The sequence below is a fragment of the Pristiophorus japonicus genome, chromosome 13 (assembly GCF_044704955.1).
Source record: "Pristiophorus japonicus isolate sPriJap1 chromosome 13, sPriJap1.hap1, whole genome shotgun sequence".
Taxonomy (NCBI): Eukaryota; Metazoa; Chordata; class Chondrichthyes; family Pristiophoridae; genus Pristiophorus; species Pristiophorus japonicus.
Genome location: NC_091989.1, coordinates 38874169 through 38901247, shown reverse-complemented (window position 1 = coordinate 38901247; position 27079 = coordinate 38874169). Strand labels below are relative to the sequence as shown.

Here is a 27079-nt window from a genome sequence, read left to right as displayed (position 1 = left end):
GGAGTATTGGCAGGTGGAATAAGGAGGTCACTTAAAACTTGAAAGGCAAGAAACTAAATTGGGTAGAGAAGCAGAGATCTGGGATTACAGATACATAAATTGTCAAATTGTTAAAGTCATAAAGAGTGCAGACAAATTATGGGGTTCATTTCTAGAGGAACAGAATACAAAACCAGGGATTAATGTTAAATGTATACAGAACCTTGGTTATACAACGCTTGGAAGTATTGTGAAGTTCTGGTCTCCATACTACAAAAAGAATACTGAAGCACTGGAGAATGTGCAGAAATGATTCACAAGTATATTACCAGAATTCCACGGATGCAGCTATCAGGAAAGATTGAGCAGGCTGGAAAAGAGATTATATGGATACCTGATATATGTCTACACAATGTTGAAGTTGTGTACCTCTTCATGGCGCCTTTAAAATCTCATGGGCATAAGTCTGGAAGCATGCTGGCTGCCTAGTCCCATTTGAGTCTGCAGATCTTTGCTTATCTTTCCCCTTCTTCCCCCATCCACTAATAACATGTTTAAAACAGCACACTTTCCCGTCACATTCCTTTCAAGTGGCACTGGTAAGGACTGGTACCACCAATATGACAAAGATAAACAAAAAGAAGTTTGAGATATAAAGTATTTGTAGACCTAGCAGATGATGCTGCATCAGTGATTATTCCCATGATTAGATTTTTAAAATACCTACTATTAAATACTAACTACTAGCTACAGATAATTACTAGCCATGCCTCTAGCTAAGATGTTCCAGTACAGCTATTCCAACACTTGCATCTATCCAACAAGGTGGAAAATTGCCCTGGTATACCCTGTCCACAAAAAGCAGGACAAATCAAATCTGGCAAATTACCGCCCGATCAGTCTACTTTCAATCATCAGCAAAGTGATGGAAGGTGTCATCAATAGTGCTATCAAGCGGCACTTACTCATCAATAGCCTGCTCACCGATGCCAAGTTTGGGTTCCGCCAAGACCACACGGCTCTAGACCTCATTACAGCCTTGGGCCAAACATGGACAAAAGAGCTGAATTCCAGAGGTTAGGTGAGAGTGACTGCCCTTGACATCAAGGCAGCATCTGACCGAGTGTGGTATCAAGGGGCCCTAGTAAAATTGAAGTCAATGGGAATCAGGGGGAAAACTCTCCATTGTCTGGAGTCATACCTAACAAAGGAAGATGGTTGTGTTGGTTGGAATTCAATCATCATAGCCCCAGGACATCGCTCCAGGCGTTCCTCAGGGCAGTATCTTCGTCCCAACCATCGTCAGCTGCTTCATCAAAGACCTTCCTTCCATCATAAGGTCAGAAATGGGGATGTTCGCTGATGACTGCACAGTGTTTGGCGCCCTTCGCAACTCCTGGAGCAGTCCATGCCCGCATGCAGCAAGACCTGGACGACATTCAGGTTTGGGCTGATAAGTGGCAAGTAACATTTGCGTCACACAAGTGCCAGGCAATGACTATCTCCAACAAGTGAAAGTCTAGCCACTGACCCTTGACATTCAACGGCATTACCATCACCGAATACCCCATCATCAGCATCCTGGGAGTCACCATTGACCAGAAATTTAACTGGACCAGCCAAATAAATACAGTGGCAATAAGAGCAGGTCAGAGGCTGGCTATTCTGTGGCGAGTGCCTCACCTCTTGACTCCCCAAAGCCTTTCTACCATCTACAAGGCACAAGTCAGGAGTGTGATGGAATACTCTCCACTTGCCTCGATGAGTGTACCATCTATAAGATGCACTGCAGCAACTCGCCACGGCTTCTTTGGCAGTATCTCCCAAACCCTCAATCTCTACCACCTAGAAGGACAAGGGCAGCAGGCGCATGGGGGCACCATCACCTGCAAGTTCCTCTCCAAGTTACCATCCTGACTTGGAAATATATCGCCGTTCCTTCATTGTCGCTGGATCAAAATCCTCAAACTTCCTCCCTAATAGCGCTGTGGGAGTACCTTCACCACAAGGACTGCAGCAGTTCAAGGCAGCAGCTCACCACCACCTTCTCAATGGATGTGCAGTAAATACTGGCCTTGCCAGCAACGTCCACATCCCATGAACAAATTTTTAAAAAACTATTAGCAAAGCAATCAATGCTGGCCATTATAGATCTTAAGTAATAGTTACTTACCGAATAGGATTTCAGAGTACGAGATGGGAATTTTATGTGACACAAGAAAGCTGTTTCATCGTATGACAGGACCTGCAGATATATTTTATAAAAGATAAAGCAGCATAGAATTAAAGTGCAACGAATTTACACTTAGAGAAAATCACCAAATCTCAGAAACTTCACATCTGTTACTCTAGTGCAAAGTAGTATTCTTATCCTCCATATATGTACAAACATAAGAAAACAGCTGTAAATATATTTAAAATATAGTGTGTAATTTAATTCCTCATAAAGCTGCTTTGATGGTGTTTTGAACTTTATAATTCAACAATAAAAAGGACTAGACATGGTTTACGTTAGTTAGTTACATCAACTTGTAAAATAGTGTTTTTATTCAGTACGTCCTGATTCTCAAGCTGAAAGTCACAACATCTTAAAATGTATGGTTTAGTAGTCTGAAGACTTTACAACTGAAACACTCACTTTCTTTTTCTTACAGCATTCAGTGTCGGATCTTGCCGATAGGATGACTTTACTTGCCATGAGTATTTCCAGAAGTACAAGTAAAACCAGGTTAAAGTTTATCTATGCAAGAAAATATACATGCATTAAATGGGCCAATTTAAGTAACAATCTGTTTGCATTTTGACCCAAGTATATACAAAGTAAGAATCATTACTTAACTGATAAACATCTGCGTCTACATGCATTCAGAAGCTGAACTCCAGAACATAGTCGATGTATTTACCGAGGCGTACGAAAGCATGGACCGTACGCTAAACATCAGCAAGACAAAGGTTCTCCACCAGCCTGTCCTTACCACACAGCACTGTCCCCCAGTCATCAAGATTCATGGCGTGGCCCTGGACAACGTGGACCACTTCCCGTATCGCGGGAGCTTCCTATCAACAACAGCAGGCATTGACGACGAGATCCGACACCGCCTCCAGTGCGCCAATGCAGCCATTGGCACACTGGAGGCAGTGTTGGATCTCGTCGTCAATGCCTGCTCTTGTTGATAGGCTGCCTGAGGAAAAGAGTGTTTGAAGATCAGGCCCTCAAAACTGCCCCCAAGCTCATGGTCTACCCACCCTCCTGTATGGCTCAGAGACATGGATCATGTACAGTAGGCACCTCAAGTCACTGGAGTCACCAACGATGTCTCCGCAAGATCTTACAAATCCCCTGGGAGGACAGACACACCAACATTAGCGCCCTCGACCAGGCCAACCTCCTCAGCTTCGAAGCACTGACCACACTAGATCAACTTTGTTGGGCAGGCCACATAGTTCGCATGCCAGACACGAGACTCCCAAAGCAAGCGCTCTACTCGGAACTCCTTCAAGGCAAACGAGCCAAAGGTGGGCAGCGGAAACGTTACAAGGACACCCTCAAAGCCTCCCTGATAAAGTGCAACATCCCCATTGACACCTGGGAGACCCTGGCCAAAGACCGCCCTAAGTGGAGGAAGCGCATCCGGGAGGGCGATGAGCACCTCAAATCTCGTTGCCGAGAGCGTGCAGAAATCAAGCGCAGGCAGCAGAAAGAGCATGCGACAAACCAGTCCCACCCACCCCTTCCCTCAACGCCTATCTGCCCCACCTGTGACAGAGACTGTGGTTCTCGTATTGGATTGTACAGCCACCTAAGCACTCATGTTAAGAGCGGAAGCATCATCATAGGCAGTCCCTCGGAATCGAGGAAGAGTGGAAGCAAGTCTTCCTCAATTATGAGGGACTGCCCATGATAATAATCATTTTTCAAATGATTGGTATCCTCTATTAGGAGTATAGCCTTATTTGCCAGGTTCAGGGGAAACCATGTGCTGAGCACACACATAAAAATGTTAATGATATTGAAGATCGGAAGTGACATATCTGTCCTATTTCCATGACGTATAAAGACCAGATGTGCATTTTGCCAGTTCATTTTGATCTGAAGCTGAACTTAATATGGCTAAATAACTATATTCACTAACACCCCAAAATGATAACCCTGCAGTAATAAATGGGTGGGATTGTTGTGTGTGTAAGTTCCGTATTATTGTAAGAATGAAGAAGATCTACCAGACAGACAAATCTATCCATTATCTTCATTTTGCATTCGCCACCAAACTAGTGAAGCATTAGAAAGAGTGACGCTCTAACACAACAGTCAGAGTGTCATGATCGATCTGCCAAAGATGGTGGTATGTGCTTCAGTTAAATCTAGACAGTAACCATCAGTAAACGTGAAGATTGCTCCATGTAACAGCTTAGCATAATCAACACTATCAATTTGAATCTGACTGAGCGATGTCGAGGGAACAGCATGTAATAGGAACAGGAGTAGGCCGTTCCACCCCTTGGTCTTTAACCTGCTCCCTGAACTTATTTCCTGTAAAATGGACTCAACCTTCTATGTGGCTATCAAGAGCTTAATCACCAGTTTGCCTTGGGTCTTTACACCAAAGGAAATTAATAAGTGTTCAGACTTCCTACATAGTTCTGCACAAGAAATATATTGTAATAATTAAGGACTTGCTTAGCATCTGCATAGTAGAAGCAATTGTTCCAGTCCTGATTTGCATGGTAACAGATAAAATTTGGAACAGCTCCTTGGCTCAAGTAAAACTGAGAAGCAGTCTTGGGTAAAAACTCTGGGCGAGTCCTAAGGACTGTCCTGCCAGAATCTCAAATTAATCATAACTAACCTACAATAAGAGCTTGTAGTGCACTATCTTTGAAAGCCAAAATTAATGCTAGCAACAGTGCAGCTTTCCATCTAGCAAACCTAAAACTCATACTATCAAAGAGATTGAATTGTGGATACATTAATTTGTGAAGAACGAAAATCCCATTTGGGAACCAGTGAGGATCTAAGTGAACATAATTTCAAAATGGTTTGCACCAATTGATGATCCCCTGATAATGAACAAGCAAATGGATAACAAAAGACTGAAATAGCCACAACTGAATACAATTAGGTTTTGAACCAATATCAACGGATGCTGGAGATATTTCAAATCTGTGGAACATCACAAGGACTAATAATGCACACACTTTTCCATTTTGTGTTTATAAGTATTGTTAGTGGATGGAAACTAATCAAGATAGATAAGACAAGGGACAGGAGACATCATATAAAACTTTTTCTGTTCGCTCATGTCTTTTGAGCAACTAAAGGGATCTTGGAAAATAGAGGGGCTGTTTACATAAATCTTCATATCCAGGGAAAAGACAGAAGCAGACAACTTCTTTCCCTAAGCAGAAATATGAGAACTGTTCAAACAGACAAATAGAACCATCTCTGGATACCTTCTACTTCCTGAAAATATCCTTCACTACCACCAGGGTGGATCTTCTATTTCGCTACCCATACCACTGACGAGTGGACTGGAGGTGGTAGATGCCAGAGATATATTGTATAATGACGTGCAATTTGAAATTGTACCGGTTGTTTTTAATTTAACCCTTTTGTTTATGCCTGACAGATTGCGTCATGGTAATTGTCTTAAATTGTTTCACCTTGTGTTAAAGGAGTTGGTAGAGGATTTGCAGGCCAGAAACCAGAGGAAGAACTGGGGAAGCCCTTACTCGAGTAACAAAGAAATAAAGGCTCGACTGCGGAGGGTGGCTTACCGAATGGGTAGGAATAGGAACCACAGCCGGTGTAGCAGGAATAATTTGGATTGACATAAAAAGTATGTGGGAGCATGACAAGGTCATCTGAAGACAGCTGATGGGATTATTGATTAAACTAAACAACCAGAGTGGTGACATGATTCACCAACAGGGTAAAACCTCGTTGTCCACTCAGAAGACGATGGCAGCCATGCAGTCCATTTCAGATAAGGTCAATGAAATCATTGGGGCAAATAACCAAGATTATGCATAGCAGAATATTTCTAAAGCAGTTACGTGTAGCATGTATGGAAATGTTGTACTCACTTTAATCCAAAAGGGACTGTCCGACTTGGAGTCCAACCAAATTCCTGCTTTTGTTAAGAACCATCACTTAGCTAACTGGCTGGAAGCCAATAAGATGGAGAAGGAATACAAACATATAAGGCAATACGGCCTAGCTTTCTTCGCCCCTCAGGCCCACTCCCAAAGTGAAGATAGCCAAATTCCAGCGATTCTAGCAATCCCTATTGTTGCCAATTCCACAGCCCCTCTGATACGGTTGTATAGAGTCTGCAGGAGGTATTGAACTCTCTGAAGGTAATACCACTTTCACGGAATTCAAAATCAACCCCGATGGTTAATTGATTAAAAAAAAGGCTCATGGTTGGCCCCAGATCCAAAATGTTGTCGGCAAATTGGAAATAAACGTGAAGATTGCTCCATGTAACAGCTTAGCATAATCAACACTATCAATTTGAATCTGACTGAGCGATGTCGAGGGAACAGCATGTAATAGGAACAGGAGTAGGCCATTCCACCCCTTGGTCTTTAACCTGCTCCCTGAACTTATTTCCTGTAAAATGGACTCAACCATAGCATAGCAGAATATTTCTAAAGCAGTTACGTGTAGCATGTATGGAAATGTTGTACTCACTTTAATCCAAAAGGGACTGTCCGACTTGGAGTCCAACCAAATTCCTGCTTTTGTTAAGAACCATCACTTAGCTAACTGGCTGGAAGCCAATAAGATGGAGAAGGAATACAAACATATAAGGCAATACGGCCTAGCAATGGGTATGTCGGTATGACATGCATCAGCACACCACGCCAGCATGTGGCTTCACACTGGATGAACACTCTCCTAATTGTACAGTGGTCATAAGCTGGTGGAGCCATGACCAGGCAAGGAATGTTTACGTGGGGAATTAAATGTAAATGTCTGTAATTGTAAACTGTATGCAATGGTAACCTGAATTACATTAGACATGTAACCCTTTGCCTATAATTAAAGTCTCTTGGACCATAACCCAGACAGCCTGGGGTGAGAGAGAGGACAGATATAGTTGAATAGGGAAGTTGTGGGTGAGTTTACAAAAGTTGGATATTGGCCAACTGTAAGAATATGGAACAGAGTAAAGCTAGCCGTGTATGGAAATCAAGGTCAGTTGTTGTTGTACCCATGTTGGAATGTTATGAAAAGGAAAAGGGAGGACTGGCGTCTGGTTGGAAGCTCGAACATGGGCATCTCACAGGATCATTGATCATCAAAGATGCCATATCTCTTCAGTGTGGAGACATAGGGGGCGAAATTCCCCCATTGTGTGCTTCCTGTTAGCGCCTCCAAAGAGTGCTAACAAGGCGTAAAAGTATTTTCGTCCGGGGGGGCGGGCGCTACCAGCTCCTGCGAAATTGCGTGGGAGTTAGCGAAAACATGAATGTAGTAGTGCCTTATCCCGCTGCTAGTGCCCTGGGCCGCTGCACCTCCGGCGATGACATCATCGCCATGCGCGGCGACCCCCTTTCCATCCTGCAGCAGAAATTAGGTAGTGCCCTATGATGCCGCCACAGTGATGTCCATGCCAGTCTTGTGGGTTGCGAACCGAGCCGCACACCGACAGCAGGGCGAAACTTAAAGGGGAAGTGCGGTGCGCGTGTCATCTTTTTAAAAAAAACTCACTTACCGGTCGGGCTGTTGTCCGATGCTTTTGTGGGGTCTGGGCTGCAATCGTGCCCAGTGGAGGCCATGAAAGGGCCTGCAGAGCTCGCAGCGTCCCGCTGCTTTAACAGATGGGGAGGGGCATTGAAACGCATCAGCTCTATGCGGAGAGGCTGCGTAGCGCTCCGCGATATGACCGCATAACGCCCCCGCCAGGAAGTGAAGTGCACAACATTGTGCTCCACTTCCTGTGATGGGTGGTAACCCCAATTTCGCTTCTGGGGCGGAACCTCTGCGCTGGATGCAGAATGTCTAGCCTCAGAAAGGTTACCGTCCCCAACCTGAGCAATAGCCAATTTCGGACCCATATTCTTTTGTGTTGTCATAGCTGCACCACATATCAGTCTTGGTGGTCAAAAACAGATAATGTCACAGTGAGTTATAAGACCAGAACCGGAGTAAGAACAAGTGATGTGTACAAGGCATCGTCATGATTGGATTTTGGGGAATTGGATATAAGCACTGGTTCAGTGAGGCTCCACAGGTTTTGAATGATAGTAAAGGTATAAGAAGAGGGCCTCAACAGAATCTGGGGAACACCCGAGAAACAGACCAGAGATGAGAGGCAGAGGGTGCGGTCTACTCACAGTCGTGACTTCTACCCAAGGCATAACAGGAAAATATCAGTCTCAATTATACTCTATAAACTACTGCTCTAATACTATAATGTATGATTGTGCTGAATAAAGTTAATTACTGTAACCAATACGGGTCAACTTCGACTCATTTGGAATCAGGGTTCATCTGGGATCCTTAAAATTGATACAGCATGAAAGAAGGCATGCCTGACAGTCAACATAGTTTAATTGGCCATACCTGCCAAAATATCTGCAGACACTGTAGCACCTACTTAATAATGACCATGGGGAACGGACTTCAGAATTTTCTGTTCCAACAATTAATGTGCCTTCTGCATATGTCCAAATTTGCACATGGAGCTGGTCCCCGGACATTTAGATATCAGATGCTGCTGGAATAGATGGCAGGTGAGTTTGAGATGACAGAAAGGATCTGTCAATGGTGAGGGAGGTTGCTCCATGGAGGTGACAGTGAATAGAGAGTTCACTGCAAACACTTCCAAACTGCATACAGATCAAAAGTCTCAGGACATTGGAAAGTGAACAGCTGTGAAATGGTAGCTTTTATACCACTTCTACAGCTGTCAACTAGCCAATGTGATGGCGAGTCACTGAGAACCCGACTGTACTTACCAGGCATGTTCTCTGAGGGACGGCAAACCTGTCAAAAGATTGGTAAAGTTGTAAGTGCCTCCTTTTAAGCCTCTTAACTAGCATTCAACTACCTTTTAACAATTTTAATTAACTGGTCCGCTGCTTGCTGTCGGGTCTGCGATCCGCACACAGTCCTGACAGGTCAGAAACTCACACAGAGGCCTGTTTAGAGTGGGATCCCGACCTGTTGTCAATCAGGTCCATTTTGATAGCAGGCCCGCCTCCAAATCCACACTCGCAGGACTGGTTAGATTCCGGCCAAAGGGTGGTAGAAGTTGGAACTGTCCTTCTCAAATGGCAATTGATGCTAAATCAATTGCTAATTTTAAATTGGAGATTGATAGAAACATGGAAGACATAGAAAATAGGTGCAGGTGTAGGCCATTCGGCCCTTCGAGCCTGCACCACCATTCAATAAGATCATGGCTGATCATTCCCTCAGTACCCCTTTCTTGCTTTCTCTCCATACGCCTTGATCCCCTTAGCCGCAAGGGCCATATCTAACTCCCTCTTGAATATATCCAACGAACTGGCATCAACAACTGTCTGCAGCAGGGAATTCCACAGGTTAACAACTCTCTGAGTGAAGAAGTTTCTCCTCATCTCGGTCCTAAATGGCCTACCCCTTATCCTAAGACTGTGTCCTCTGGTTCTGGACTTCCCCAACATTGGGAACAATCTACCCGCATCTAACCTGTCCCGTCCCGTCAGAATCTTGTATGTTTCTATGAGATCCCCTTTCATCCTTGTAAACTCCAATGTATAAAGGCCCAGTTGATCCAGTCTCTCCTCATATGTCCGTCCAGCCATCCCAGGAATCAATCTGGTGAACCTTCGCTGCACTGCCTCAATAGCAAGAACTTCCTTCCTCAGATTAGGAGACCAAAACTGAACACAATATTCCAGGTGAGGCCTCACCAAGGCCCTGTACAACTGCAGTAAGACCTCCCTGCTCCTATACTCAAAAAACATTTTTGCCTTCTTTACTGCCTGTTGTACCTGTACTCCAATTTTCAATGACTGATGAACCATGACACCCAGATCTCGGTGCACCTCCCCTTTTCCTAATCTGCCACCATTCAGATAATATTCTGTCTTCGTATTTTTGCCCCCAAAGTGGATAACCTCACATTTAAGCACATTATACTGCATCTGCCATGCATTTGCCCACTCACCTAACCTGTCTATGTCACCCTGCAGCCTCTTAGTGTCCCCCTCACAGCTCACACCGCCACCCAGTTTAGTGTCATCTGCAAACTTGGAGATATTACACTCAATTCCTTCATCCAAATCATTGATGTATATTGTAAAGAGCTGGGGTCCCAGCACTGAGCCCTGCGGCACTCCACTAGTCACTGCCTGCCATTCTGAAAAGGATCCGTTTATCCCGACTCTCTGCTTCCTGTCTGCCAACCAGTTCTCTGTCCACATCAGTATATTACCCCCAATACCATGTGTTTTGATTTTGCACACCAATCTCTTGTGTGGGACCTTGTCAAAAGCCTTTTGAAAGTCCAAATACACCACATCCACTGGTTCTCCCATGTCCACTCTACTAGTTATAGCCTCAAAATATTCCAGAAGATTTGTCAAGCATGATTTCCCCTTCATAACTCGATGCTGAATTGGACTGATCCTGTCACTGTTTTCCAAATGCTGCTATTTCATCCTTAATAATTGATTCCAACATTTTCTCCACTACTGATGTCAGGTTAACCGGTCTATAATTACCCGCTTTCTCTCTCCCTCCCTTTTTAAAAAGTGGTGTTATATTAGCTACCCTCCAGTCCATAGGAACTGATCCAGAGTCGATAGACTGTTGGAAAATGATCACCAATGCATCCACTATTTCTAGGGCCACTTCCTTAAGTACTCTGGGATGCAGACTATCAGGCCCCGGGGATTTATCGGCCTTCAATCCCATGAATTTCCCTAACACAATTTCCCGCCTAATAAGGATATCCTTCAGTTCCTCCTTCTCACTAGACCCTCAGTCCCCTAATACTTCCGGAAGGTTATTTGTGTCTTCCTTCGTGAAGACAGAACCAAAATATTTGTTCAATTGGTCTGCCATTTCTTTGTTCCCCATTATAAATTCAACTGAATCCAACTGCAAGGGACCTACGTTTGTCTTCACTAATCTTTTTCTCTTCACATATCTATAGAAGCTTTTGCAGTCAGTTTTATGTTCCCGGCAAGCTTCTTCTCTTACTCTATTTTCCCCCTCTTAATTAAACCCTTTGTCCTCTTCTGCTGAATTCTAAATTTTTCCCAGTCCTCAGGTTTGCTGCTGTTTCTGGCCAATTTATATGCCTCTTCCTTGGATTTAACACTATCCTTAATTTCCCTTGTTAGCCACGGTTGAGCCACCTTCCCCATTTTATTTTTACTCCAGACAGGGATGTACAATTGCTGAAGTTCATCCATGTGATCTTTAAATGTTTGCCATTGCCAACCACCATCAATCCTTTAAGTATCATTTGCCAGTCTACTCTAACCATCGAAGTTACCTTTCCTTAAGCTCAGGACCCTAGTTTCTGAATTAACTGTGTCACTTTCCATCCTAATAAAGAATTCTACCATGTTTGGTCACTCTTCCCCAAGGGAAGATTGCTATTAGTCCTTTCTCATTACACATCATCCAGTCTAGGATGGCCAGCTCCTTGGTTGGTTCCTCGACATATTGTTCTCGAAAACCATCCCTAATACACTCCAGGAAATCCTCCTCCACCGCATTGCTACTAGTTTGGTTAGCCCAATCAATATGTAGATTAAAGTCACCCATGATAACTGCTGTACCTTAACTGCATGCATCCCTAATTTCTTGTTTGATGCTGTCCCCAACCTTACTACTACTGTTTGGTGGTCTGTACACAACTCCTACTAGCGTTTTCTGCCCCTTAGTATTCCCCAGCACCATCCATACCGATTCCACATCATCCAAGTTAATGTCCTTTCTTACTATAGCATTAATTTCCGCTTTAACCAGCAATGCCACCCCGCCTCCTTTTCCTTTCTATCTATCCGTCCTAAATGTTGAATACCCCTGGATGTTGAGTTCCCAGCCTTGGTCACCCTGGAGCAATGTCTCCGTGATGCCAATTAGATCATACCCGTTAACTGCTATCTGCGCAGTTAATTCATCCACCTTATTCCAAATACTCCTTGCATTGAGGCACAGAGCCTTCAGGCTTGTCTTTTAACACACTTTGCCCTTTTAGAATTTTGCTGTAATGTGGCCCTTTTTGCTTTTTGCCGTAGGTTTCTCTGCCCTCCACTTTTACTTTTCTTTTTTCTATCTTTTGCTTCTGCCCCCATTCTACTTCCCTCTGTCTCCCTGCATAGGTTCCCATCCCCCTGCTGTATTAGTTTAACTCCTCCCCAACAGCACTAGCAAACACTCCTCCTAGGACATTGGTTCCGGTCCTGCCCAGGTGCAGACCGTCCGGTTTGTACTGGTCTCACCTCCCCCAGAACCGGTTCCAATGTCCCAGGAATTTGAATCCCTCCCTGCTGCACCACTCCTCAATCCACATATTCATCTGAGCTACCCTGCGATTCCTACTCTGACTAGCACATGGCACTGGTAGCAATCCTGAAATTACTACTTTTAAGGTCCTACTTTTTAATTTAGCTTCTAGCTCCCTAAATTCCTTTTGTAGGACCTCATCCATTTTTTTTACCTATATCGTAGGTACCTATATGCACCACGACAACTGGCTGTTCACCCTCCCTTTTCAGAATGTCCTGCAGCCGCTCCGAGACATCCGTGACCCTTGCACCAGGGAGGCAACATACCATCCAGGAGTCTCGGTTGCGGCCGCAGAAATGCCTATCTATTCCCCTTACAATTGAATCCCCTATCACTATCGCTCTCCCACTCTTTTTCCTGCCCTCCTGTGCAGCAGAGCCAACCACCGTGCCATGGACTTGCTGCTGCTGCCCTCCCCTGATGAGTCATCCCCTCCAACAGTACCCAAAGCGGTGTATCTGTTTTGCAGGGGGATGACCGCAGGGGACCCCTGCACTACCTTCCTTCCACTGCTCTTCCTGTTGGTCACCCAACCCCTATCTGACTGTGTACCCTTTTCCTGCGGTAAGACCAACTCACTAAACGTGGTATTCACATCACTCTCAGCATCATGCATGCTCCAGAGTGAATCCACCTGCAGCTCCAGTGCCGCAATGCGGTCTGTCAGGAGCTGCGGGCGGATGCACTTCCCGCACACATAGTTGTCAGGGACACCGGAAGCATCCCTGACTTCCCACATAGTACAGGAGGAACATAACACATATCCGAGCTGTCCTGCCATGACTTAACCCTTAGATTAACTTAATTTGGCAACAAGGCTAAAAGGTTACTTACTGATAAAGAAAAGAAGAAAAACTACTTACCAATCACCAGCCAATCACTTACCCCCTTGGCTGTGATGTCACCTTTCGATTTCTTTCTACTTTTTTGGATCGATGCTGCAGCTGCACCGGCTGGCCTCTCCGACTGACTGCTCGAACTCCCGCTGGCCTTTCTCGGCCTCCTGAAATCCCCGGACTCGCGCTGCTCCGAGCTCCCGCCTCTCCGACTGACTGCTCAAACTCCCGCTGGCCTTTGTAGAGCTCCTGAAATCCCCGGACTCGCGCTGCTCCGAGCTCCCGCCTCTCCGACTGACTGCTCGAACTCCCGCTGGCCTTTGTAGGCCTCCCGAAATCCCCGGACTAACGCTGCTCCGAGCTCCCGCCTCTCCGACTGACTGCTCGAACTCCTGCTGGCCTTTATAGGCCTCCCGAAATCCCTAGACTCGTGTTGCTCTGAGATCCCGCCTCTCCGACTGAGTGCTCGAACTCCCGCTGGCCTTTATAGGCCTCCCGAAATCCCTGGAGTCGCGCTGCTCCGAGCTCCCGCCTCTCCGGCTTCTGTTACCCAGCGGTATTAAGGGATATGGGGCAAAGGCATATTGAGTTAGATCGCAGATCAGCCATGATCTCATCGAATGGCGGAACAGGCTCGAGGAGCCAAATGGCCTACTCATGTTCCTATATTGAGTCAATGTATAGTACAGGTTGAACTTCCCTTTTCCGGAATCCTTAGGACCTGGTCTGTTCCAATTTTTCCGAACGAGGGGTGGTCACGTTAAATTGGATGGTACAGGTACTGAGCAAGAGAATATCGGGGGTGGATGGCTTGGGGCTGGGAGTGCGGCAAAGAGATCATGGGTGGGGCAGTGGATTGTGGGGTCAGGCCAGCGATTGCGGGAGTTGGCGGCAAGGAAGGACTTTAATTTGTTAATTTCGGAGTTCTGCACATGCACTACCCGGTGGCCGGGAATGGTTCCGGACGAGGGGTGGTTCCGGATAAGGGAGATCCGGATAAGGGAGGTTCAACCTGTAATTGCAAGGGCCTTCTCCAGTTTGGAATTGTTCCCACTTGGTATTTGCAGCTTTTTACATAAGACAATGTACTAACAGTAATCAAAATGTGTGTACTCTTATCTTGGCAACATTTGCATCAGGAATTGTCTTCTTCATCTGCTCCCATAACCTTTGGGCATGGGAGATGGTATTGACCAACTTGGCCACTTCTATCCAGGCATTTCTAACATGATCCTGATCGTTGGAAACTCCTCAACGTCAAAGAGGAGAAACCTCCTCGGCAGCACATCCCTTGTGCAAGATTTTCAGGGAAACATCATCAAAAGGATCAATCGTGCTCCTGTCCCTCTTTGCTTCCATCCTCAACTGCTACTAGCAAGACTAAATTTGTCAATGTGCATTTCTGCTTTAACTGGGAGTAACTTTTAAGAACTGCTGACACAGGACGTCCCATCTTACCTACCCAGCAAGCTCTCTGTGTTTCAGAGAATTTGTGCATTGTTATTTGTTTGTTTGATTGTTGAAGTGAGCTGACCTCCCAATATGATGCGTCGGCTTTCTGCACTACTTGTGCACGAAGCGTTGCAGTCCTGCTAGGTTTGCAATAGGACTACATATTTAAATAGAAATTGTTCAGATCCTGGGGTTTCCCATTAATGATTTGCTTTTTATCAAAACAATTCCAGGAACTTTGTATCAAATTTGCATGAATGAATTTGTCTGTACAAATGTCAACTCTTTTGTTCCAGTATTTTACTGCATAGTGCTGGGTGTAAGTCTGTGTTTTCAGGTGGTTTAATGTTCTTGTACATGAAAATACTAGGCATGCAAATTAGGTTGAGGTACCTCGGCTGGCAACTGTCCCTGTGAGCACAAGAAGCTCAGTGTGTAAGCTGAAGAAAGTCATTCAATGGAAATAAATATATACAGTTAAAGCAGTGAAGCTTGATTGAAACAGCCCTGTAGTGCAGTTTATATTAATTGAGGATAAACTTCATATACATTTTTACAAGGCTCGGTATTGTTGACTTTTAGAGCATATTTGTGTGAGATACAAGAAGCTGCTAGAACTGTACCCTTTACTGAGGGTGCCCTTATTGTATGCTGAGCCACCTTTTGGGCACAAGTTTCTGCCCTCTGTAAAAACGGCGCACCTTCATAAGGTTAATTTTAATTTTTTATTTATTGATTGATTTATTGGTTGATTTATTTATCATTTATTATTGATGATGGCTCTTTATTTGTAAAAGTGAAGTGTTTAATGTTTGTAAAATTCCCTGCCTCCCCCCCCAATCTCTCATTCCCTACGCCTGATTTATAAGTGTAGGCAAGGTTTTTCTGAGCGTACAAAAATCTACACTTACTCCATTCTAAGTTAGTTTGGAGTAAGTTTTGGCTGCCTAAACTTGCAAAACAGGCGTAAGTGGCTGGACACGCCCCCTTTTGAAAAAAAAATCTGTTCTAAAATGAAACTATTCTAACTCACTAGAACTGGAGCAAACTAAATGCTGAGAATTGCAATTTCTAAGATGCTCCATTCTAAACTAGTTGCTCCAAAAAAATAGGAGCAACTCAGGCCGAAACTTAAGCCCATTACTTCTAAGTAGGATTGAATTTTCACTAACTTCAAACAAAATAGATTTGGTTTAAATCATTCTGAAATATTAAATCAAATTTTCTAAAAAGAGATAAGGTCGAATAATTGTCATTATTAATAAATATATAACAAATATTGTTCTAAACAGAGATCCCAATCTGCAATTAGCACAAAGACAAAAGAAAGTGAATGAACTTTGAACAGACGGTACTTTCATTTGTAGACCACGTTTGTTGAATTGATCTAATTGATTTCCAGTAACAGCATTTAAAGTTTCAATGATTCAATTAAGTAGGTAGCAGCACAGAAAGAATAATGATATGATTTGTTGTATTCTTAGAGTTTGTGACATTAAACTGCAATAACAATAAAAGGGAAGAAATATCAAATTTTCACTTTTAAAAAATTTGGATTTCGGCATTGGTTATACAGCATCAATATGATCCCATAGTAAAAATAGAAATTAGGTGGCATGTGTAGATGCCTGTGTGTAGATCATTCACCTTCTGAGATAGAGAGCATCTTTTGGGTATTGGAAATGTGTGGCCATTTCAGACAATATCAGAGAAAGGGAGAGTCAAGAGAGAAATAACTCCCCCTCCCCCCCCCGGGAAATACATACCTCTACAAAAGTCACATCACTATCTGTGTATTTTACTGATAGATATACATCCAATATTTGATGTTTGAAGGCTAGCATCATCCATAACATCTATTGTTGCTGAAAGTAACAGATAGAATCATCGAATGATAAATCACAGGAGGTGGTCACTCGGCTCTTTGATAGAACTATCCAATTAGTCCCACTCCTCTGCTCTTTCTTCATGTCCCTGTAATTTTGAAACAATCTGAAACATTGAACTTTGTGTCTCTCTCCACAGACGAAGCCTGACCTACTGAGTATTTCCAGCATTTTTGGTTTTTAACTGCAAAAATATTTAATTGGTTGTGAAACATTTTGGGCCATCCTAAAGATATGAACGGAACAAAACATGGCTTCAGTTTAACGTGGGTGTAAAGAGGATTTGTTTTCTGTTGTTGCCTTATATTGGTTAATTGTTTACTACTAATTCCATTGCTGTAACATTAAGTGTACATATACAATGACTATATATATACTCAAGATAGAATATTCCAGGTGTTCACTATAGATTATTTAGCAGAAAGATTCCAGCAACAAGTTTCTTTTGGGTGAATATCACCATGCCAAGAACATAGACGGCACTGATGGTCGGCATCCACATAAACACAAAACTTGGCCAAATGCAGAATGAATTCACCACACACACTAAAAATTCAAAGAACGCATATTCTAAGTAATCTAACACAGGAGTACAGCACCACATCTTAAAATGAAGGTTATGTTAGTTTATATCTTTCAACCCCTGATTAGATAGGATTGTCTAATCATTGTCACATGTCAGTGACTCTCCTTGTTTTTTTTAATTTCCATTAATGAAAGGTGCATGTAGCAACATGAAGTAAAGGTAAGCTTACGTTTAATGCAGCTGGGTTGAGGACTAGCTTGCACCCATACCAAATCATACAGGTTGTTGTGATAGCAAACGTTGAGATAAAGAGAAGCTGGAACTGCGGCATCTGAAGAAAATTATTATTTTTAAATTCAGTAATTTTATTCTTTAAACAATACAAAAGTATAAATAATAAAGTGTAATTCGTAATGATGTACCTACTGCATTAACTCTTCTTTTAGCTATAGCAAAACTGACAACCGCTGCAGGTATACTCTGGGAGAAAAAAATTTTAAAAAAAATAATTTCAAGAAAAAGGAACCATTAACATCACATTTACAATAAATGCCCATCATATAAAAAACAGCTTAAATAGAACAATTATTTTGTGCAATGTCTCACTGAGATTTCATATTTGAAAAATAATCCAATTATTTATTTATATATTTCAGATAAAACGAGTTCTTTATTTAGAAGAATAAATAGATGGAGTGAAAATCTCTGTTCTCTCTCTATCTCTCTCTGCCACCTGAAAGGGTTGACTTGAAATGAGTCTGAGATAGTCTTAATCCAGTTTCTGATAGTCACGATCCTAAAATTCGCAGAAATTGGCTGTCTCACTCAGAGAGGCCTTAAGAATGGCAGAGGCAGGAAGTGCAAAAATTCACAAGGGGATATCTTTTTATAAAGATGGAGAGAAGGCATGTTGTGAGGGAGAAAAAAATAAACTTTACTCTGAATTTGGCCCAAGGTTTACCCAATCTGAGATGACTTGACACTAATACCAAATAAGAAAAGTTGAAGTGTTTAATTTCCCAGAATTAACATTCATCACCATGAAGATATTTTCATACTGAAAAACAATATCTAACAAAGAATTTAGAATAGTAATGAATAATACTGGATGCAATATTACATTTCAACAAATAAATTATTTCAAATTTACACCAAACCTATTTAAACAATTTTGTTTATAAAGTTAAACATTTTCATATCAATTCTATTCTATGTTCAATAATAATTTCAACTACACAAGATTAAAATACAAGGTTAATAACAATCATATTGTAAAGATGCTTACTGATCCTGCTGCGCACCGTAAGTAGTCCATTTCATCAGGAAATACATTTCCCAGATAAACGGAAAAGCCAGCAACTATCAGGAGGCAACTCTGTAACACAAATGAAATTGTTACATGATACATTAGCACCTTACTATAACACTAATATCACATCACCTCAGATACACATTGATTATAAGTACTGTGCTAGTAGGGAAATATAAAACACCCTGGAACAGGCTACCCGCTGTTACACATTATCCCCAAAAATCTAAATTAAAAACATAATACATACAAGATTTGTATTACAAAACATTTTGCAAAACAAAATCTTATTACTGCATTAAGGCTTATTTCCCCTTTTAAGAATTGTTAGTTACTTTACTGAGAATATTACTGCCTAATATGACTTCTTTCGTGATACTTAAAATAATAAAGCCTCAGACATTGCTTATAAACTGCAATTCCACTTTCTATGTCAACTTTTCTTGGTAAAGTACACATAAAATTTCAAATTCACAGATGAGCATTATTTTGAAGTTTGTAAACAATATAATTTGCTCTTAGTATTTTTTTGACAAAGAAATATATAATGGGTACATTTACCCCAATCAGCAGACTGTAGATCCATCCCCTGTGATGAAAGCAAGTATGAAATTTTCTATCTAGCTGCAGTTCACTGGATTCAAAGTCTGTGGTGTAATTTCCATTGTCCAGTTTTCCTCGTTCCAATGTAGTCATTTTGTCATAGCTAAACTCTTCTTTGTAATTATCTTCCTTGGTCATTTTCCTTTTTGGTATAACAGAAAGATGTTAGTCATAGGCAAGTGGCAGTTCATGACAAGAAAATAAATATTTGTTTCAAAGGAAAACTCACTACAGTTTTGACGAGCAAAAATGCAAGTGACAGCAGACTCGGTGTTGTGCAGCTTTGCGCTGTACTCATGCAAAAAGCTCTAGAAGATTTTACAGTGCAGTGAGCTTCCTTTGAAAAGTTTGCTCATCAACTTTGGCTTTGGGCATAATCTATTCAAGTTGCGAACAAAGCCGCAGCTAAGAAACAGTGAATTAAAGCCAGGAGAGTGGAGTGCATCCTGAATTTAAATGAGCAGAAAAGGCTAGAACAGGACCTCTACTAAACTTATTCCACCCAGCGTTTTATCTTTTCTAAACTTTGTGAATAAATAAATTTAATGTAGAAGGAAACCATAGAACAAAAGAAAGATAAGTCTGTTTAGCTATGTTGTATGTCTCTGTTCGCAATTTAAATATGATTTACTGCCTGAGAAACATGATTAGCGTGTTTTGGCTACAAAATGGTCGCACATGCAAGACACATCTTTGTTGAACACTATGGTGATTAATGCCCATACAGAGAAACACAAAAGCATGTGTTACTTTGGAAATTTTCAACCATTTAGCAAATGTTATTTTCAAATGTTCTCTGAAATGTTGTTCTGATAGAAAAGCACATTTTATGTATTTTTTTTAAACCAGCAGACCTAGGAAATCTCTTCACTTAAATTAATAGAGGTCTTCCATTGAAACAGTTGGTGCTTTGAGAATATCATCTTGCATAATAGACATACTAATGATGCACTTCTTTTCTAAGCACTTCTTGGAAATCTGGCCCAAATTACAGGAATACTTGAAACAAATTATATACAGTTTGAAACACCAAAGATACTGACTACTGACTGCTGGATCGAGTCCTGGGGAATAAAGTGGGTCAAGTGGAGATTGTCATAGTGGGGAAGCATCTTGGGAATAGTGATCATACATTTAGATTAGTTATGGAGAAAGACAAGGAGCAATTTACAATAAAAATACTTGGAGGAGGGCTAATTTCAGCGAATTGAGGAAGGATGTGGCCCAGGTAAATTGAAGTCAAAAAGGATTGTCAGGCAGAAATGTTATGGAGCAATGCACGTCCTTTAAAGAGGAGATTGTTCGGGTAGAGTCTAGGTACATTCCCACAAGGGGGAAAGGGAGGGCAACCAAAGCCAGAGCTCCCTGGATGACAAAGGGTTTAGAGAGTAGCCTGAGACAGTAAAAGGGGGCATATGACAGATGACAGCGTGTTAATATAAGGGAGAATCAGGCTGAATATAAAAAGTACAGCGAAGCGAAAAAGTAAATAAAAGGAGCTAAGAGACAGTATGACAATAGATTGGTAGCAAACATAAAAGGGAATCCAAAGGTCTTCTATGGGCATCTTAACAGTAAAAAGGCTGTCAGAGGAGCGGTGACGCGATTAGAGACCAAAATGGAGATCTATTAGTAGAGACAGAGGTACTAAATGAATACTTTGCATCAGTGTTTACCAAGGAAGAAGACTTTGCCAAGGCTATGGTAAATGAGAAGGTTGTCAGTGTACAGGTTGATATAAAATTAAATAAAGAGGTGGTACTAGAAAGGCTGGCAGTAGTTAAAGTGCATATCACTTGGTCCATATGGGATGTGTTATGTCTTGGATAAAGAGTCAGACTAGATACTGCAAGCTCAAAGTAAGTGTGATGGTAGTCCTTTATTACAGATCTCAGAGTGCCTCTCTAGCCTGTGAGGCCTCCTATATACAGGTGCTCCGAAGAGATTGTGGGATCCCTTGGGACTCCAGGGGATAAGCCCTCTGGTGGTTAGACATGGTAATTACAGGTTTACATACATAACAACACTTCTCCAACCCAAAGTCAATAGTGTAACTATTTACAATGTGAGTTAATCTGGGGCCTTCCTTTCCCTGGTTGGTTGTCTCAGTGCAAATGCTGGTGTTGGTGAATTGTTTGTTGGGCCTTCGCTGGGCTGCTGTGCAGCTGGTCTTTCTGGACTACTGGGGGTGACTGCTTTGTGGTCAACTGCCACTTGTGTGTTTGTTGGAGGGTCGAAAAAGGTAGAGTCTATTGTGGGTTGTTCTGGATAGTCCGTAAGTCTGAGTTTGGTTTGGTCCAAGTGTTTTCTGCAGGTGAGTCCATTTGCGAGTTTGACCACAAACACCCTACTCCCCTCTTTGGCCAAGCCAGCAATCCACTTGGGAACTTGTCCATAGTTCAACACAATACAGGATCATTTATTTCAATTTCGCGTGACACATTTGCGCAATCATGATATGTATTCTGTTGAAGCCGCCTGCTCTCCATCTGTTCATGTAGATCATGGTGGACTAACACGAGCCTTGTCTTAAGTGCTCTTTTCATGAGCAGTTCAGCAGGAGGGACCCCGGTGAGCGAGTGGGGTCTTATGCGATAAGTAAGCAGGACTCGGGATAAGCGAGTCTGCAGTGAGCCTTCAGTTACCCTTTTCAAGTTCTGCTGGATTGTTTAAACTGCTCGTTCTGCCTGACTGTTGGATGCTGGCTTAAAAGGAGCAGACGTGACATATTTGACCCCATTGCGGGTCATGAATTCCTTGAATTCGGCACTGGTAAAGCATGGCCCATTGTCACTTACAAGGACATCAGGCAGGCCGTGCGTGGCAAACATGGCCCGCAGGCTTTCAATGGTGGCAGCGGACGTGCTTGCCGACATTATCACACATTCAGTCCGCTTGGAGTACACATCTACAATCACTAAAAACATTTTTCCCAAGAACGGTCCTGCATAGTCGACATGAACCCTAGACCACGGTTTGGAGGACCAAGACCATAAATTTAGTGGCGCCTCCCTGGGTGCATTGCTTAACTGGGAACATGTATTACATTTGTGCACAGAGGACTCTAAGTCTGCATCGATACCGGGCCAGCACACATGGGATCTGGTTTTCGCTTTCATCATTACAATGCCTGGGTGGGTACTGTGTAGATCACTAATGAAAGTGTCCCTGCCCTTTTTTGACACAACTACCCAATTACCCCATAGGAGGCAGTCTGCCTGTATGGACATTTCATCTTTGCACCACTGGTACAGCTTTATTTCTTCCTGCATCTCGAACGGGAGACTAGACCAACTCCCGTGGTGCACACAATTTTTTACTCAGGACAGTAAGGGGTCCTGGCTCGTCTAGGTTCTAATCTGTCGGGCGGTAACAGGTGATTGCTCACTCTCGAATGCTTCCATTACCATAACTAGATCTGCAGGCTGTGCCATCTCCACCCCGGTGGTGGGCAATGGTAGCCTACTGAGAGCATCGGCACAGTTTTCTGTGCCTGGCCTGTGGCGGATGGTATAGTTGTATGCAGACATCTCTGGATGCCGGCCGATGTATTCGTATTTATCCCCTTATTTTCAGAAAAGAGGGATATAAGCGGCTTATGGTCGGTTTCCAATTCAAATTTGAGCCCGAACAGATATTGATGCATTTTCTTTACCCCATAAACACACGCTAACGCTTCTTTTTCGATCATGCTGTAGGCTCTCTTAGCCTTAGACAGACTTCTGGATGCATAAGCAACCGGTTGCAATTTCCCAAATTTATTAGTTTGTTGCAATACACGCCCGACCCCATACGACGATGCATCACATGCTAGTACGAAACGTTTACATGGATCGTATAACACAAGCAATTTGTTTGAACATAGCAGCTTCCTAGCTTTCTCAAAGGCATTTTCTTGGCTTTTATCACATACCCATTCATCTCCTTTACGTAGTAAAGAGTGCAGGGGTTCTAACAATGTGCTAAGACCCGGTAAGAAGTTACCAAAATAGTTCAGGAGTCCTGGAAATGACTGCAGTTCCGTCACGTTCTGTGATCTTGGTGCATTTTTGATTGCCTCTGTCTTCGAATCGGTGGGCCTGATGCCATCCGCCACGATTCTTCTCCCCAGGAACTCCAGGAAAACTCACTTCGAGCGTTTTAGCCTGAGCCCCACACGATTAAGCCGAATAAGAACCTCCTCCAGGTTCTGCAGGTGCTCGACAGGGTCCAGACCTGTAACCAAGATGTTGTCCTGGAAGACCACGGTGCGCGGGACCGACTTCAGCAAGCTTTCCATGTTCCCTGGAATATCGCTGCGGCCGATCGAATCCCAAATGGGCATCTGTTGTAAACAAAAAGACCTTTGTGCATGTTGATGCAGGTGAGGCCTTTCAAAGATTCCTCCAGCTCCTGCGTTATGTAGGCCGAGGTCAAGTCCAGCTTCGTGAACGTTTTCCCTCCCGCCAGCGTTGCAAATAGGTCGTCAGCCTTTGGTAGCGGGTATTGATCCTGCCGAGAGAAACGACTGATAGTTACTTTGTAATCGCCACAGATTCTGACGGTGCCGTCTCCCTTGAGGACTGGAACAATCGGACTGACCCACTGAATTCGATTGGCGAAATGATGCCCTCTCATTGCAGCCTGTCCAGCTCGATCTCCACCCTCTCTTTCATCATGGTACATCAGTCATTGAAAGTTGGCATGCAGGTACAGCAGGCGGTGAAGGCAGCAAATGGTATGTTGGCCTTCATAGCTAGGGGTTTTTGAGTATAGGAGCAGGGAGGTCTTACTGCAGTTGTACAGGGCCTTGGTGAGGCCTCACCTGAAATATTGTGTTGAGTTTTGGTCTCCGAATCTGGGGAAGGACGTTCTTGCTATTGAGGGAGTGCAGCGAAGGTTCACCAGACTGATTTCCGGGATGGCTGGACTGACATATGAGGAGAGACTGGATCAGCTGGGCCTATATTCACTGGAGTTTAGAAGGATGAGAGGGGATCTCATAGAAACATATAAAATTCTGCCAGGACTGGACAGGTTAGATACAGGAAGAATGTTCCCGATGTTGGGGAAGTCCAGAACCACGGGACCCAGTCTAAGGATAAGGGGTAAGCCATTTAGGACTGAGATGAGGAGAAACTTCTTCACTCAGAGAGTTGTTAACCTGTGGAATTCCCTACCGCAGAAAGTTGTTGATGCCAGTTCATTAGATATATTCAAGAGGGAGTTAGATATGGCCCTTATGGCTAAAGGGATCAAAGGGTATGGAGAGAAAGCAGGAAAGAGGTACTGAGGTGAATGATCAGCCGTGATCTTATTGAATGGTGGTGCAGGCTCAAAGGGTCGAATGGCCTACTCCTGCACCTATTTTCTATATTTCTATGTACCGCTGTCACCTTGTGATGGCTGGGTCGTGCCCCTGGAATTAAATGGATCTACACTTTTGCTCCTTGGAACTTCCCGATGCCTGGTTCGAATAGCGAGGGGAACTTGCTTAGGACCTGGGCACATGAGGTGTCGTTGACAGACAGAAGCGCTCGGACGTCGTCCCAGTTCCAGCATATCTCTCTCAGCCAGCTCCTGCCGAACAGCGTGGGACCATCGCCCGGTACCACCCAGAGTGGTAAATCGTGCACCGCTCCATCGTAGGAGACCTTTATGGTAGCACTGCCAATTACGGGAATCAGATCCTTTATGTACGTTCTAAGTTTGGTACGAATGGGAGTCAGGACTGGCCTTGAAGCCTTGTTGCATCACAACTTATCAAAAGTCTTTTTACTCATTATGGACTGGCTTGCGCCGTGTCCAGCTCCATGGACACCGGGAATCCATTTAATTCAACCGTCAGCATTATCGGGGGACACTTTGTGGTAAATCTGTGCACCTCATATACCTCTGCCTCCTCAGTCTGAGGCTCTGGTTCGTCATGATCCACCGTGGATCTGTCCTCCTCTGCAACATGATGGTTTGCAGGATTAGCAGGGTTTGCAGCTCGCCTGCACATACGTTGGAGGTGCCCTACTGTTCTACAGCCCTTGCAAACGTATCCTTTGAAGCGGCATGAATGGAATCGATGATCACCCCTGCAGTGCCAACAAAGTGTTAATTGCCTTGTATTCACCACCCTTGATGGCGGACTCGGAGTTATCTGCGGACGTGCAGCTACAGGCGTGTAAGTCCTGCCATGTACATTTTGATTCGAAAACAACGTTACTTTGTTCACAGTACTTGCAGCAGCACTAGTGTGCTGGGAAATTTGTTTGGTATTGTCACTGGTGGAGATAAACGCCTGGGCTATCGCTATGGCTTTACTCAAGGTTGGGGTCTCTACAGTCAAAAGTTTGCGAAGTATTACTTCATGGCCAATGCCAAGTACAAAGAAGTCCCTGAGCATATACTCCAAGTGTCCTTTAAATTCGCAATGTCCTGCAAGATGCTTTAGCTCGGCGACGTAGCTCACCACTTCCTGGCCTTCAGACCTGTTGTAGGTGGAGAACCGATACCTCACCATCAGAACGCTTTCCTTCGGGTTTAGATGCTCCCAGACCAGTGTGCACAACTCATTGTACGACTTATCTGTGGTTTTTGCTGCAGCGAGCAGGTTTTTCATGAGGCCATACGTTGGTGCCCCGCAAACGGTGAGGAAGATCGCCCTTCGTTTGGCAGCGTTCCCTTCTCCTTCCAGCTCGTTGGCCACGAAGTACTGGTCAAGTTGCTCCACGAAGGTTTCCCAATCATCTCCCTCCGAAAATTTCTCCAGGATGCCCACAGTTCTCTGCAATGTTGCGTTGGGGTTCCTTATCTGTATCTCGTCACCAGTTGTTATATCTTGGATAAAGAGTCAGACTAGATACTGCAAGCTCAAAGTAAGTGTGGCGGTAGTCTTTTATTACAGATCTCAGTGTGCCTCTCCAGCCTGTGAGGCCTCCTTATATACAGGTGCTCCCAAGGGATGGTAGGATCCCTTCGGACTTCAGGAGATAAGCCCTCTGGTGATTAGACATGGTAATTACATGTTTACATACATAACAGGATGCATCCTAGGTTGCTGAAGAAGGCAAGGGTAGAAATTGTGGAGGTGCTGGCCACAATCTTCCAATCCTCCTTTGATACAGGGGTGATGCCAGAGGACTGGAGGATTGCAAATATTAAACCCTTATTCCAAAAAGGAGAAAAGGATAAACCTAGCAATTACAGGCCAGTCAGTTTAACGTCTATGATGGGAAAATTTTTAGAAACAATAATCTGGGAGAAAACTAACAGCCAATTGGACAAACAGGGAATAATAAAGGAGAGCCAGCGTGGATTTGTTAAGGGAAAATCATGTTTGACTAACTTGATTGAGTTTTATGATGAGGTATTGGAGAGGATGGATGAGGGCAGTGCAGCTGATCTGTATATGGACTTTCAAAAGGCATTTGATAAAGTACCACATACTAGGCTTGTTAGCAAAATTGATGCCGATGAGATAAAAGGGACAGGAGCAGCATGGATAAAATTGGCTAACAGATAGAAAACAGTTGTGCTGAATGGCTGTTTTCAGACTGGAGCGAGGTATACAGTGGTGTTCCCCAGGGTTCAGTACTAGGAGCACTGATGTTTTTGCTCTACATTAATGTCTTGGACTTGTGGGTACAAAGCACAATTTTGAAATTTGTAGATGACACAAAACTTAGAAGTGTAGCAAATAATGGGGAAGGTATTAATAGACTTCAACAGGACATAGACAGGCTGGTGGAATGGGTGGACACATGGCAGATGAAATTCAATGCAGAAAAGTGTGAGGTGATACTTCTTGGTAGGAAGAATGAGGAGAGACAGTCCAAGTTAAATGGTACAATTTTAAAGGGGGTGCAAGAACAGAGAGACCTGGAGGTGTTTGTGCACAAATCTTTGAAGGTGGCAGGACAGGTTAACAAAGCAATTAATAAGGCATATGCATAGGCTAGAAATTCAGTTTTTGGTCAGTGATTTTTTTTGCCAAAAATA

At 43.4% G+C, this 27079-nt stretch overlaps 1 protein-coding gene across 1 annotated transcript in view; it reads right to left on the bottom strand.

Moving 5' to 3' along the window:
- mlc1 (modulator of VRAC current 1) overlaps nt 1-27079 on the bottom strand; it is a 56114-nt gene that overhangs the window by 12831 nt on the left and 16204 nt on the right. The window contains exons 2-7 of the mRNA XM_070896636.1: nt 19070-19253; nt 18485-18574; nt 17626-17679; nt 17429-17530; nt 2618-2719; nt 2153-2224 (exon numbers count right to left, since the gene is read on the bottom strand). Coding sequence (XP_070752737.1) covers nt 2153-2224; nt 2618-2719; nt 17429-17530; nt 17626-17679; nt 18485-18574; nt 19070-19249 — 600 coding nt within the window. The 5' untranslated portion in view covers nt 19250-19253. The remainder of the gene's footprint in view (nt 1-2152; nt 2225-2617; nt 2720-17428; nt 17531-17625; nt 17680-18484; nt 18575-19069; nt 19254-27079) is intronic.